Source organism: Poecilia reticulata, chromosome 7 (genome assembly GCF_904066995.2).
Source record: "Poecilia reticulata chromosome 7, P_reticulata-male-v2, whole genome shotgun sequence".
Taxonomy (NCBI): Eukaryota; Metazoa; Chordata; class Actinopteri; order Cyprinodontiformes; family Poeciliidae; genus Poecilia; species Poecilia reticulata.
The window spans coordinates 33,488,208-33,501,702 of NC_088836.1; the positions used below are offsets into that span (position 1 = coordinate 33,488,208).

Consider the following 13,495-nt stretch of genomic DNA (forward strand, 5'->3'; position numbering starts at 1 on the left):
GAAGCAGAGAAATTGATGGCAGTTTGAATTAATATTCTGGACTGGTCTCCTACACACTCTGGGGTTAAAGGTCAGGCCTGCCCGGTGGCGTTTCCAGACCATTGTCACCATGGTAACTGGAACAGGTTCTGGTACCGCCTTCAGAAAACCCAGTGGACCAGAACCAGCAGCAACCATGGAGGCCCAGATCATCACTTGATCACATCTCGGTGCTTTTTCTGTCCTGCCTCCCACACAACTTTCCCTTTCTGAATGAATGTACAGAACTGTCTGTAGGTTCTGGTGAACAGAACCAGGCTCCAGGTTTATTCCAGAAAGTGCAAAACAGAATTTGAACATTTAGAAGCATCTGAAAGTTCTGTTGGGTTTTCTTCCAGAACCTCTGGGCTCCATGAAGCCGGTCCGGATCAGCGGTTCTCCGGGTTTCCTGAAGGTTCCGGTCCGTTTGTTCCCATTTTGTCAGATGTTCTTCAGGAACCCCAGAGACCCGTTCATCAGAACCACAACGGGTCACAGTGGATTACGAGTCACTGGAAGCAGAACCGTCCAGTTCTGTCCAGAGGACCGGATCAGGTCCGGATCAGAACCTTTTATCGGCGCTGAAGATTCCTCCAAAGTCCAGGTCTCTGGCCATGAGCTCCTCCTCCACGCTCTCCAGCGCCCACTGGTGGTTCACCACCTCCAGCGCCTCCCACTCGCTCTGAAACGGGTCAAACCGGGTCGGAGCGTTACGCAGAACCGAACCTCACCGCCCAAAGCTCTGGTCTGACTCACCTTAAAGGCCTTGTTGGGGTCAGGGGGCATCGCCATGGCAGCGCCGGTCATCTGGTCCTGCATGATCCGTGATTGGTCAGCAGCTGAGGAGGAAACGGACCAATCAGAGAGCTTCATTCTGACGCATCATCAACCAGGAAGAACTGGTTTCAGGGAAATCTGAAGAATTAACGTTTAAAACTAAAGTTAAATACATAGTTTACCACTGAAAGAACAAAAATAAAACATTTAAATTGTTAAACATGTTAATATTTAGGAAAAAGGAATATTTTTAGTATTGTCCGGCGCGTCCAGAACCAGAACCAGAACCAGAACCCACCGTTGTCCTGGCCCAGGATCAGCGAGTACATGCTCCTCAGGCCGAACACGTTCAGGAAGTACCAGGAGGCCGAGCTCACCCTGCACACCAAACAGAAGCTGAACGGAACCGGCCGGGTCGGGGAGGTCCGGTTCTGTTGGGTCGGGTTCTCACCAGGAGGCGTCCAGCGACAGCAGGTCGATTCCTCTCTGCAGCATCGGTTTGAACCGCAGCGTCAGCGGAAACGGCACCTTGGCTGGAAAACAGGCGGTTCTGGTTTCACACCCGGCCACGGGTCAGAACCGGGTCAGAACCACCAGGAGGAGGAAACTCACTGATGACGAAGCCGGAGAAGGCCCAGTTGATCCATCCTCCGATCAGAATCATGGGCAGAACGTTGGTCAGGTTTCCCTTCATCATGTCCGTCAGCATGCTGGTGTCTGCAGCAGAACCGGGTCAGCAGAACCGGGTCGGGACGCAGCAATAGAACCAGGTTCGGTCAGGTCCAACTCACCTGTCATGGGGTTCTTAGGAACCACCTTCCTCTTCACCCTCTTGAAGAAACCGGTTTCTGCATCGTTGAAGTAATGCTTCCTCATGAAGAACGACTGAAACGGATCAGAACCGACCGGATCAGAATGGAACCGACCGAATCAGAACCAACCGGTTCAGAACAGAACCGACCGGATCAGAACCAACCGGATCAGAACGGAACCGACCGGATCAGAACCGACCGGATCAGAACCAACGGTCCGATCAGAACAGAACCGACCGGATCAGAACCAACGGTCCGATCAGAACAGAACCGACCGAATCAGAACCAACCGGATCAGAACGGAACCGACCGGATCAGAACAGAACCGACCGGATCAGAACCAACGGTCCGATCGGAACGGAACCGACCGGATCAGAACGGAACCGACTGGATCAAAACTGACCGGATCAGAACCGTTGTTTCAAATAGAGGAAACTTCATAAGGATTAATGAATTAAACTTTTTCCGCAGCCGTCCTGCTCAGGTAAAGTTCTGAGTTTTCCGGATCACGATCTTCTGATCCGGAGGAATAAAACGTTTCCTCTGAGGTCGGGTTCTGACCCGGTCGGTTCTGGTTTCACATCCTGACAGACAGAACTAAAATATCTCTTCTGTTTTTAAAGAACTTAAACGTTGTGCCTTTCCCCGCTAGATGGCGTCACACGCTGAACCCAACCAGAACCAGAACCAGAACCAGAACCGGTGCCGGTCCAGTAGACAGGAAGTGAGGCGATCTGCTTACCTGTCGGGGGATGTACTTCCCGTTCTCCCGGAGGACGCGGCTGCGCAGCAACACCTGGCTGGAGACAGAGCGTCAGAACCAGGCGGTTCCGGTCCAAACAGAACCGGGCCGTCCGGACCCTCACCTGTCAGACACCTGCTCCAGGTCCAGCTTCCTGTTGCTGGTCAGCAGCTGGCTCACGTAGTGCCGCAGGACACCGACGAAGAAGGTGATGAAGACGATGGGCAGGACGACCCACATCCTGATGCTGGAGTCCAGCAGGAGCTCCGGGCCGGCCATCGGTTCTGACCCGGCAGGCGGAGCGAGGGAGGAGGCTGCTGGGGGAGAGAGAGCATCTGACGTAGGAGAACACGTTCACTCATTCATCTGCTTGCACCATTATTCAGATGTTTCCATGGGAACCACAGATTTTTCAGCACATTTTATGGCCATAATTTAGCTCCATACGGGCCTCTGAAGCTTTGACTCCATCTGGTCAATTTCACACCAAACTTTTTCCTTCCACTCAATTTTCCACAGACATATTCGGACGCAGAACTCTGAACAACCAGCTTCTTTATTAATTATTATTTGCATGGAAATAAGTTTCTTCGTGGTTTTGTAGGTTAGAAAATAACATTTCCGGACTGAAAATAATTTAAGTTAATATTTAAAAGTATTCGCAGGTGTAAATAATCTTTATATTTACAGGAGTTTCACTTTTTAAATCAACTTCTCCACAATATTCCGCTTTGTTAAGTCCAGTTCAGTTCTGGTAATCAGAACCATTAGCAGCAGGTGACCTCAGTTCCTCCAACCTGCTGACGTTTCACAACAAACTCGAAGCTAGCCTCGAAGCTAGCCCGGCTAGCTCTCCTGCTAGCCCGGCTAGCTCTCCCGCTAGCCCGGTTAGCTCTCCCGCTAGCCCGGCTAGCTCTCCCGCTAGCCCGGCTAGCTCTCCTGCTAGCCCGGCTAGCTCTCCCGCTAGCCCGGCTAGCTCTCCTGCTAGCTCGGTTTAAATCCCGTCAGCTCCGGTTAGAGCAGAAACTCCAGATAAACTCCTCCACTGTCGAGACTCAAACACCGAACACTCACCTCATTCACCAACTTTCTTCAGACTCCACAAACGTGCTCCGCTGCGTCTGGAATTCATCCACATCCGGTTTAAACGGAAACGCCGTCGTACTGGCGTCGTTGCGTAGCATATAAGAACTGTACGCTAGCGCGTCCGCCATGTTGTGAGTGTCATTTTCTCTGTAGCATGCTTACTAAAGTGGGTAAAGAAAGCGCACATTTTTAACGTTAAACTAAATTTGACTGATCGTTGTCGTAAACAATGATATAAACTCCTTTCAGTAATGACGATTACTGAAACAAAAATTATACATTAGCTTAAAAACCCCCAAAACAGAACAATTCAGAAAGTGTATGAATAGATTTCACCCTGATCTTTATGGAGACGGAAGCTGCCCAAATTGGCAATAACTAAATGAAAGGCTTGATAAAATTTCCCTAACTTATTTGATTTCACAATGTGACAATATATCACATTGTCTATGAATTACATTTAGTTTCACTTTTCAGTTTCCGTTATTTTCTCATTTTTTCCATTAACAGTATTTATATATCTATTTTACATTGCTGTGACTTTTTAAAAAAACATACAATCTTTTTTCTAGTGTAATATTTTAACTCGTTCAGAATTAGTTGAAAATAAATCAATGCAAGATGAAAAAAGTAAATAAAAAATTAAATACAGTAAACACTAGAAATAGAAAAAAATAAAACAAAAATTTAATATTAAAAAATTAGATGATTGTAAACAATTAAACTAATGAAACCATGAAATTGAAAACAAAAAGGGAAATTAATTAAATAATAATGGTAATGTTACATTAAGGTTGAAAATGATGCACAATAGTTGTAAATGACTATAAATGAAGCTAAACTGAACTGACCGTTTCAGTTCAGGGGTCGTAAAGATCATTGTGTTAAAAAAACGACGACACAAACAGGAAAAGTTTCCATCCACATGAACAGATTTTATATTTTTAGAGCAATAAATATTTCCACTTTGTTCATATTTCTGCCATTTCAAAAACAAAGTACAAGTAATATATATTTATGTACACAGCTAAAATCTTCCAAACATAATTTTTAAAATAATGTCGTCTCTGTTGGACACATATTTGACACTTTACTCGTACAATTTTACAAGGACTATTGCAGTCTCTCTCTTTTTGCTCTACATTATAAACAAGAAATGATTTTTCTCCATGAAGTGGTCCGCTCCAAACGGGCCGGACCCCCTCCGCTCGCCCGTCCCTGTATCGACACACAAACAACCGGCCGTCTTCACGTGGGAGGCAGAAGAGTCTGAGCTTTCATTGGAACTAGATCTGATCGGCTGTTTCAGTTTATGTCTAAAGTTCCCTGTCTTTCCTGCAGCGGTCAGACCGGATCTGCTTCCGGGGAATAAAAAAAGAATCAACTCAGACCTTCTCTTCCCGATGAAACGCAGCCGAAGGGAGCCAAGGTTCATTTAGCAACTTATGTACATTCATGTTTATAATACAGTTCATTCAGTGCAGATACTGGAATAAATACCACATGCAAACCGATAGTGGAGAGCAGGCCTGGGCACGAAATAAGGAATATGTAAAATAAGTGATTAAAGGAGCGTTAAAAATTGTTTCTGCATGTTTCTAAACTCAATCTACTGAGAACTTTGGGTGTTTGGATTAATTTGTTACCTCTTGGGAGGCAACAGCTTAAAATAAATATCATATTTAACAAAAATTCAATCAAAATGCAGAAGCAGGGAGGAAAAACGTCCACTCAGGTGCGTGGTATCACTTAGCATTAGCTTCTGCTAAAGAGCTTTAGCATTGATGAAGCTAATGTTTACGTTTAGTGCCTTAGCTAATGTTTTAATTAGCTGTGCACACCAATGCTGGTAGCCATCAACATGGCAGAGTTTAGTTCTTTAGCATTAGCTTTTGCTAAATGTCATGTTGGTGTAGGGCTTTAACTTTAGTGGAACTAAAGTTTCTGATTAGTGCTCTAACGCAGCTAGCTTTTAGCTAGCAGTTTCCGCCACTGATGGTGGGCATCATCATGGTTGAATTCTGCGCTTTAGCATTAGCTTTTGATAAATACCCTGTTGCTGTTGTGCATTGATGAAAGTATAATTATGATTAGTTAGCTTTTTAAGATTAGTGCAGCTAACATTTTAGTTGGTGGTTCTCCCCCCTGCTAAACAGGTTAAAGGTTGAACTTCTTGATGGGACAATTATAAAACTACTCAACAAGTTTGGATGAACCTGAACCTCGACACGCCGGAGGTCTGCGAAGCTGCAGCTCAGTCACACCAAAGACTTCTGGAACATCTGGAGATGTTTGCAGAAACATGGAAAATAAAACTGTTCAGTCATAACTAAACCGACAAGCTTCTCCAAACCCCAACGTGTTGAAGGAAAGAACCATGGGAGGTTCTGCTGCTGAAGGTTCTTACAGCCACTGCTTCAGAACTTTGGTTTTGTTTTTGTCAAATTATTTGAATCTGGATTCTGACCTTAAGGATTGAGAAGCTTTTCACCAAGGCTCCTGGTTGAAGGAGCAGAGGTCCAAACACATTTACCAGTCAACCCTGGTGCAGGTCGGATGGTTTCTACAGGTGGCACCAGGATGGATCCGATCTGAAACCTAATGTTGGAGGTTAGAGTTCATGCAGAAACAGGCGTGGGTGTGTTGGTACTGGGTCAGAAGGCGTGACCCAGTGTTGAATGAAAACCTCTTTCTGTTTCGGTTGAAGTGGTTTCTGTAAGGCCCCATAAAGGAAACAGGCGTTTCTGTAGATCCAACGGTCCGGAGCTCCAAGAAGCTCAGGAGGAAAAGATTATTTCTGGTCTGGAGCTGAAGCAACACAACTAGCATGTTAGAAACCTCTGCATGTTAGAATGTTGTGGTTGTAAACGTGTTAAAAGTAAAAAAAAAAACGGATTCAAGATCAGAAACCCAAATCAGAAATCACATTTTAAGCACATAACAAAATCAAAAACGCTAAAAAATACAAAGCAGCCCAATGAGCACTTCATGTTATTAAAAGCTCGTCACACAACAATACTGACATCAGAAGCTTGCTCTAAAACGTCAACGTGGTTCTTCAGATTGAAACCAATTATTCGTCCGTGACGTGTTTCTAAAACGTCTGAAACTTTTGTTTTGGCTTTTTTCCAGAGAACCAGGAGAACCTTTTGGTGTTTGGAGCAATTCTGAGCGTCGGTTACAGGTTGATGCTGTTGGCCCCACTGAAACAAGAACACACTGTACAGCTTTATATCTACAGGTGGCTTCAGGGGAGAATCGGAAAAATGTGTCAATGTTTGCATTTCCCAACATCCACCAGTTAAACGCTGGTCAGACAAACCAGAGCTGAGGGGGAAGAACTTTCTTCCAGCAATCGTTAGTTTCCGACATCCAAGAACGTTGATTAAAAACAGAAAATATTCTGGAAGAAAAACACTGGGACAGTGGTTCTAAACTCAAAGTACAAAAATAAGGTGTAAAACAGAGTTCATTAAAGAGATTTCCACTTGACATGAGATGCTGGGACATGATGAGTTGTCCTTCCAGAAGACTTTAGGTCCAGGTTTCAGGTCCTTTCTGTTCCTTTGTTGGATGATGAGGGTGACTAAAGGCTCCGTCCATCTTGTTTCTTAAAAATCCAGAAAATGGCTTCGTATTTCTGTTGTGGGTGGACATCGTCAACCAACGCGCAGGAAACTCGGATATGGAATCGTCTTTCATTTAGGTGGTCTGTCTGGGATGATGATCCCCATGATTGTTGATTATTGTACCATCCTTATGTCTGAAGGCACCTCAGTCTCTGTTTTGAAACCAAGTGGCAGATAAAACATCGCTCAACAGAAAGTTTCATTTCACTGCTTAAAAACACAGAAGTAGTTGGTACTGGGTGGGAAATATATAAACTTGCATCTGAAACCAAAAACTCTGACCTCATTTAAGGATCTTTACTGAAAACGTTGTCAGCATCCAGCATCGATATCTTACGGCCTGCCAGTAAAACATGTGAAGCCAAAAAAGAGACGGAGCTCCATGACCTCCACCAGTTTCCCCATTAACATAAAAATCTTCAACTTTTCTTACGATCTTCCTAAGCGCTTCAATAGATGCCACCTGGAAAATTCTCCACCTTCTTCAAGGCGTTTCACCTCTGACCCAAAATTAACTTCAGGAAACGAGAAAAGTCCAGCTGTCTATGGAAATGATGTCATAACTGAACTCTGGCTGAACGTTTTGGGTTTTAGAATATCATGTTTGGCTTAGGAAACCTATTAAAATAATCTCTAACCTGATGAAAAGGATGGTGGACGAACTCTGAGCTTCTTCTTCTGTCCTCTGACCTTTCGTTGGATGTAGCGATTAATGTTAAAGGCAGCGTTCATCATTGCACTGAAACGTTTGGTCCCCAACAGTGAGTAACTTTGGAGAAAAGCTTCTGTTATTTGTATATCACGATTTTTTGTGAATTATTTAAAAAAGAAGGAAACGAGAGAAAATGAAGCAAAACAATTTAATTTAATTTAAAACAAAAAACACATTTTCATGATTCAGTTAGCCTGAATGCGAATGTTAGCCTGGATGCTAACATGGGGGGTATCAGTAGCATGTTGACCTACAGTAAGCATGCACCATCTAATGTGCAAAGAACAGTGTGTACACTAAAATAAGCTAGAATGCTAACGTTAGCCTACATGCTATTGAGCATGTAGGCTAATGTTAGGCTAATGATATCAACATATGTTGACCTACAGTAACATTCTCCACTCAGTGTGCAAAGAGCATTGTATAAGCTAAAGTGAAATAGGATGCTATTAGCTAACATGCTAACATTAGCATGGGAGATAACAGTATGTTGACCTACAGTAACATACTGCATTTAGTGTGCAAAGGGCATTGTATACACTAAAATGAATAAAAATGCTAATGTTAGCCTAAGTGCTACCATCAGAATGTGGGTTATCATTAGCATATTACCTAATACTGACATTAGTGCAAAAGCTAAAATTAGCCAAATTAGCATCATGAAACGCCTGCCTCGTTGGTTTCCAGTCAGTCTGGAACCAACAAATCCGCGGCTTCCCACCAACCAACCATCACCAACCATGGAGGATTCTCCAGTCTGGCTCGGAAACGTCTCATAATGGGACCATTAAAGACAAATTGGTGCCCCCTACTGGTGATTTCAGATAAACACAAAAACTTTTGAGAGCTGTACCCTGCTTCTGATTTTCATAAAACTTCCGTTTCAGTTTTATTTTCCCACCCAGTTCCATTAACATTGCTGCTGCTAAAGGTACAGAAAGTACCTTTAGCAAAATCAAAAATAACAACATCATGTTTGTATTTCAGGTAGAGCAGCTCCACCGTCCTCATCAGCAGAAAACAACAAAAATCCCCCAGTTTGGCATCTTTCATCTTAATCTCCTTCTCTGGCAACGTTGAGGGTCACAAACACATCATGGAGCATCAAATACAAATGACAGATATTATTATTTCTGAGAATTCAGGCGTACACTTTCATATATACCGGGATATTTGAGAAATGAGGAGAGCATTCACAGATTTAGTAGAAATAAATCCTCAAACTTACAGGAATAAGTGAGAAAATCTGGAAAAGTCCCATTCCAAAACAACAGTATAGCGCCCCCTGCTGAAACCCTGTAATCCACAAACACTAAAGGCTGTTAGTAGTTTTTGCAGAACAAAAACAAAGACACCTGTAGATTTGTTTCGATGGCTTATTTCAAAGGTTTTAGGAAGTTTATGAGTAAAGTCTTCACTTTGCTGGATTGGGGCTTCACATCACAACAAATCTATCCCTGCAAATTGGATATTAACCATAAACACACTGATAACTGTTAGCTATTGCACAGGTCATGCATGCCTGTCTAAGACACAAACGCCACCATATTGATGCTAAACACCTCTGCTTCTGCCCGTAATGGCTTGTAAATATGTCAAAATCAAAGTTACGTGTTGGTTTTTGTGCTGAACAACATGGTGTGAAACTACTGTTACACGGTACTGTCCCTTTAACTCGGTACTGTCCCTTTAACTCGGTACTGACCCTTTAACTCGGTACGGTCCCTTTAACTCGGTACGGTCCCTTTAACTCGGTACGGTCCCTTTAACTCGGTACGGTCCCTTTAACTCGGTACGGTCCCTTTAACTCGGAGCGTCGGCTCTCATGTTACGTTTTCAGGCACTGTTCCCTTCCTGACTGGTCCCTCAACCGCTTGTCCACTACAGCCACAGAAATGTTAAAAAAGGTACTCACAACATGAGACGAACACTCTGAAGTAGTGAAGGACTACAAACATGTCCGACTGAGTCCCGGCTCACCACGCAGGGCAGTATGAAGGCGAGGTGGGGGCGTCACCAGACCTAAGTGGTAGTTTTTCCCTCCAGCGCTCTACCTGTGAGGAAAGTCGATGTGGAAATAGCACAGGCTGAGCAGCTTCCTCTTTCCCGCTCTCACCGCTCTCCTCCTCATCAGGCGGCCATTTTGATACAACTGGATCTGCCCTCCCGCTCTTCTTCCCCTCCTCCCTCTTGTGCTCACTCTCAATATCGCCCCCTGGCGGCTCACTGTGGGGTTGCGCGCCACCGTCCTCGATTTCTGCCTCTTCACACGACCGTGCTGATGCGGCTGACGGGCTTCGCTTTGGGGCCGCCCCCTTGCCCCACCCCCGGGGGGAGCGGGGAGAGCGGGGCGCCCGACGGGGGTGGCAGGGGTGAGTGGGGAGGGGGGGGAGGGATGGACGACAGCGGCGGGTATTGGGGGGCGTAGGGCTGCGGCGGCGTCTGGGTGACGAGGCGCGCCGAGGGCGTCTGGGGCGGCGGCGTGGAGAAGATGAAGTGGGTGGAGCCTGTTGCGGAGGGGGAGGGGCTGAGCGGGGAGTGTGTGTGCACGGTGTGGTTGTGTGTGTGAGCGTGCGGGTGGGGCTGGGAGTGCGAGATGGTGAGGGGCAGCTTGGCTCCGCCCCCCGGCCGGTGGTAGAGTCCGTGCGGCGTAGTGGGCGTGACGGGAGAGTGGGGGGACAGCGGCGGCGGCGTGGTGAAGCCAGACACCATGTTGTAGCGCGGGTGGGCGGAGCCTTGCTGCAGCCTCTGCAGCGGCTGGTTGTGGGGCGGGGCGCAGCTGTGCCGCAGCGGCGCGGAGAAACGGTGCGTCAGCACGTGGTGCTGCGGCACGCTCTGCATGTGGTAGCGGTGGTGGTGATGGTAGGGCGGCGGCGGCGTCTGCTGCGGCGGGTGCCCACTGACTCCGCCTCCTCCACTGTTGCCGTGGCAATACTGGGCGTGCAACACCTGGAGCTTGGACGGCCCCCCTCCCGGGCCGCCGGCCCCTCCAGCCCCGGCCGAGTCCAACTGGCCGAGGTTGGGCGAAGGGGAGGGGCATGGGGAAGGGGAGGATGGGAGGGCGATGGGTGGCGCGGGGGCGGGGTAGTGGGGGGGGGACGAAATCATCAGAGGACTCGGTGGACCCTGAGGAGGCGGTGACATCATCATCAGGGGACCAGGAACTTTGCCTCTTCGACTGCCGAAGAAGTTCCCCATTCGGCCTCCAGGGATCTGGCCGCCGCCCGCCACCGCCATCGCGCCGCCGGGCCCAGCCCCGCCCCCGCTCGCGAGAGGAGACGTGGTGACCCCCCCCTGGTTGTGACAGAGCCCCGGCCCACCCCCCACCCCCGTACCGGGGCTCTGAGTAGGGCGGTGCGGCCGGTAGGCTGCTGGGGACGAGGGCACCATCATGGGGCTGTAGGACAGGCTGGCGCCCTGCAGGGGGCGCTGCTGGTGAGGCCGCGGGCTGCTAATGATGGAACCCTGAGGACAGGAAGAGTAGAAGAAGAACAAAATCAGAAGCAGACTTCTCATTGGACAGACTTTCTTTAGTCTCACGGAGCTTCAGGCATTTTGTTGAGAAAATGAGCTAAAATGGCCGCCGCTGAATTTATCCTATCGTTTATGAATTTCTTATCAATATGTGATTTTTATTTTACATCGTAAATAAATTCAAATTAATGACGTTTCAAGTCGGGATTGTTTTTTTTTTTTTACTATTTTCTCCTGTTTTTGCTGTTGAGTTGCTGCATCACAGCCACTTAAAGCAACAGGATGATTAATAATCATTAATCATTAATAATCATTAATCATGATTATTGAAGTAACCGTCAATTCAGTCATCGATTAATGACTAACTAAAGTTACACAGTTAAAAAAGGAACATTTCTAAAGAAAACAACACATTCAAAGCAAAAACTGTACGAAAATATAAACATTTTGCATTTAAGATAAAAACATTTTGGTTTGTAAATCTGTGAAAAACCCAGACGATTTGTTATTTCATTTTACATAAAATGTTTATTTCCTTATTTTAAAAAGGACTTCAATTATTTCAAGTCTTTTGGATCTTTTGATTTATTTTTAATATTTATTAAAACGGCTTAAATAGTTGAAGAAAAATATGATTTTGCCATTTTTCATCCAATTAATCATCAGAATAATTGACAGATTATTTATTAAAATAATTGTATCAGCCCTAAAAAGTAATAAATATTTCTCATTGTCACTTTTATAGCCATTATAAAGTTCCACCAAATATCACAATTAAACTGTAAGTCCTTATTTATATACTTTTCTTTTGTTGAGCATCAGATGCCCGAAGGATGAAAACATTTTATTTAATTTAGAATCTGTTTAAATTAAAATGTCCCAGAATCAACTTTGAATCAAATCATGACAGTAACAGATTCCCCCCATTAGCAGGAGCATCTTTTTTAAAACTCTTCATTTTCTACACAAAATGAATCGTAGTTTATTCTGAGATGTGAAGAAGAAAATAAGATAAAAAACATGCAAAGCAAGAAAATCAGAGTCTCTCCTGGTCAGCCTGGTTCCCATGGAGATTGTTTACAAAACTAGGTTTTACAGTGAACAGCTGTGACATGTTGGGAAGCAGCTCAGGAAGCTGGCTGCTGTTAGCAAGAGAGCCAATCAGGGAGTGAAATTAATTTTCCCTGGTGCTGATTGGCTGAGGAGTGGAGGTCAGATGTTAGCTTCTGAGCTAACGCTAAGATGTTTGGTGTTTTAAAAGCCGGTTGGAGGCGTTTTGAACAGGCGGCTTCGCTAATGCCAGGATCCACTGCCCAGTGAAAAGACCTGGATTCCCCGTGACTTAGAAAATAACGTTTTAGTCTTAGTGAAAAATAAATGCAGGAACAAACAGCTCAACACACTAAATCCTCCAAACTGAAAGACAGCAGCTTCTGACAATCTGTGATTTTTATCTCTTTAAAATTAATATCTGGAAATCAGACAAGCAGGTGAATGTTTGTGTTTCTGAAGCTGCAGCATGTTGAGCTTTCAGCAATCAGCCTGAAGGACGGCAAAAATATTGTAGTATTTCTGTAAATCCTTCATTTAAACTAGTTTGTTAAAGAGCATAAGGAGCAGCTTCACATGCAGCAAACAGACATATTTATAAAACTTCACAAACACATCCGGACGACCTTTAACCCTGCAGACAGACAGGCATGCGACGGCGGTGCAGCCTGCTAGCAGCAGACATGCTAGCCTGCTAGCAGCACACATGCTAGCAGCAGACATGCTAGCCTGCTAGCAGCAGACATGCTAGCAGCAGACATGCTAGCCTGCTAGCAGCAGACATGCTAGCAGCAGACATGCTAGCCTGCTAGCAGCAGACATGCTAGCAGCAGACATGCTAGCTTGCTAGCAGCAGACATGCTAGCAGCAGACATGCTAGCAGCAGACTTACTTCAATGGTACTGTCCAATGAGCCCACACTGTTCCTCCGCCCTCGCTTCCCTGTTATCCAATCAGAATCCAGGGATTAAACTTCATTACAGGAAACAGGAAGTGCTGAACAGACGCTCGCATTAAGCTGCTCATCAGTGAGTTTTCAGTTTTCACCTGGACACGGCCGTTTCCCTTCGTTAGCGTTTATGCTAAGCTAAGCTGAAAAAACACCGACTTCAGCTTTAAAGTCCAGATTTTATTAATGATGCATAATTTTAGATATGAATCATAAAAAAGTGATTTTCAGGGAACAAAGATAAAC

General features: G+C 45.4%; 2 protein-coding genes across 7 annotated transcripts in view; both read right to left on the reverse strand.

Annotated features, from left to right (window-relative positions):
• Positions 1-267: 267 nt before the first annotated feature.
• Positions 268-3,569, reverse strand: LOC103468075 (ER membrane protein complex subunit 3). Of its 3 annotated transcripts, none has more exons than XM_008414923.3 (9): positions 3,424-3,569; positions 2,474-2,663; positions 2,350-2,407; positions 1,587-1,680; positions 1,408-1,512; positions 1,247-1,328; positions 1,094-1,173; positions 775-857; positions 268-700 (listed from the first exon to the last, which is right to left on the reverse strand). In XM_008414923.3, the coding sequence occupies exons 2-9, from the start codon at positions 2,626-2,628 to the stop codon at positions 581-583; spliced, it is 777 nt and encodes a 258-aa protein (XP_008413145.1). In that variant the 5' UTR covers positions 2,629-2,663; positions 3,424-3,569; the 3' UTR covers positions 268-580. The 3 variants fall into 3 exon arrangements, with proteins under 3 accessions (XP_008413145.1, XP_008413146.1, XP_081465529.1); XM_008414924.3 differs by having other exon boundaries at positions 2,474-2,666; positions 3,424-3,524; XM_081609403.1 differs by lacking the exon at positions 268-700 and having other exon boundaries at positions 818-933.
• A 780-nt stretch (positions 3,570-4,349) lies between these two features.
• Positions 4,350-13,495, reverse strand: part of LOC103468114 (IQ motif and SEC7 domain-containing protein 1-like) — a 138,429-nt gene continuing 129,283 nt past the window's right edge. For all 4 annotated transcript variants that reach the window (XM_081609404.1, XM_081609405.1, XM_081609406.1 and 1 more), the window contains 2 exons: positions 13,193-13,242; positions 4,350-11,241 (listed from right to left, as the gene is read on the reverse strand). In XM_081609404.1, the coding sequence (XP_081465530.1) occupies positions 10,042-11,241; positions 13,193-13,242 (1,250 nt within the window). In that variant the 3' untranslated portion in view covers positions 4,350-10,041. The remainder of the gene's footprint in view (positions 11,242-13,192; positions 13,243-13,495) is intronic.

Coding starts and splice junctions, on each gene's coding strand:
- LOC103468075 (XM_008414923.3), bottom strand. CDS start 2,628: ATGGCCGGCCCGGAGCTCCTGCTGGACTCCAGCATCAGGATGTGGGTC. Junction 2,408..2,473: donor CTGGAGCAGGTGTCTGACAG/GTGAGGGTCCGG, acceptor CTCTGTCTCCAG/CCAGGTGTTGCTGCGCAGCC. Junction 701..774: donor ACCCCAACAAGGCCTTTAAG/GTGAGTCAGACC, acceptor GACCCGTTTCAG/AGCGAGTGGGAGGCGCTGGA.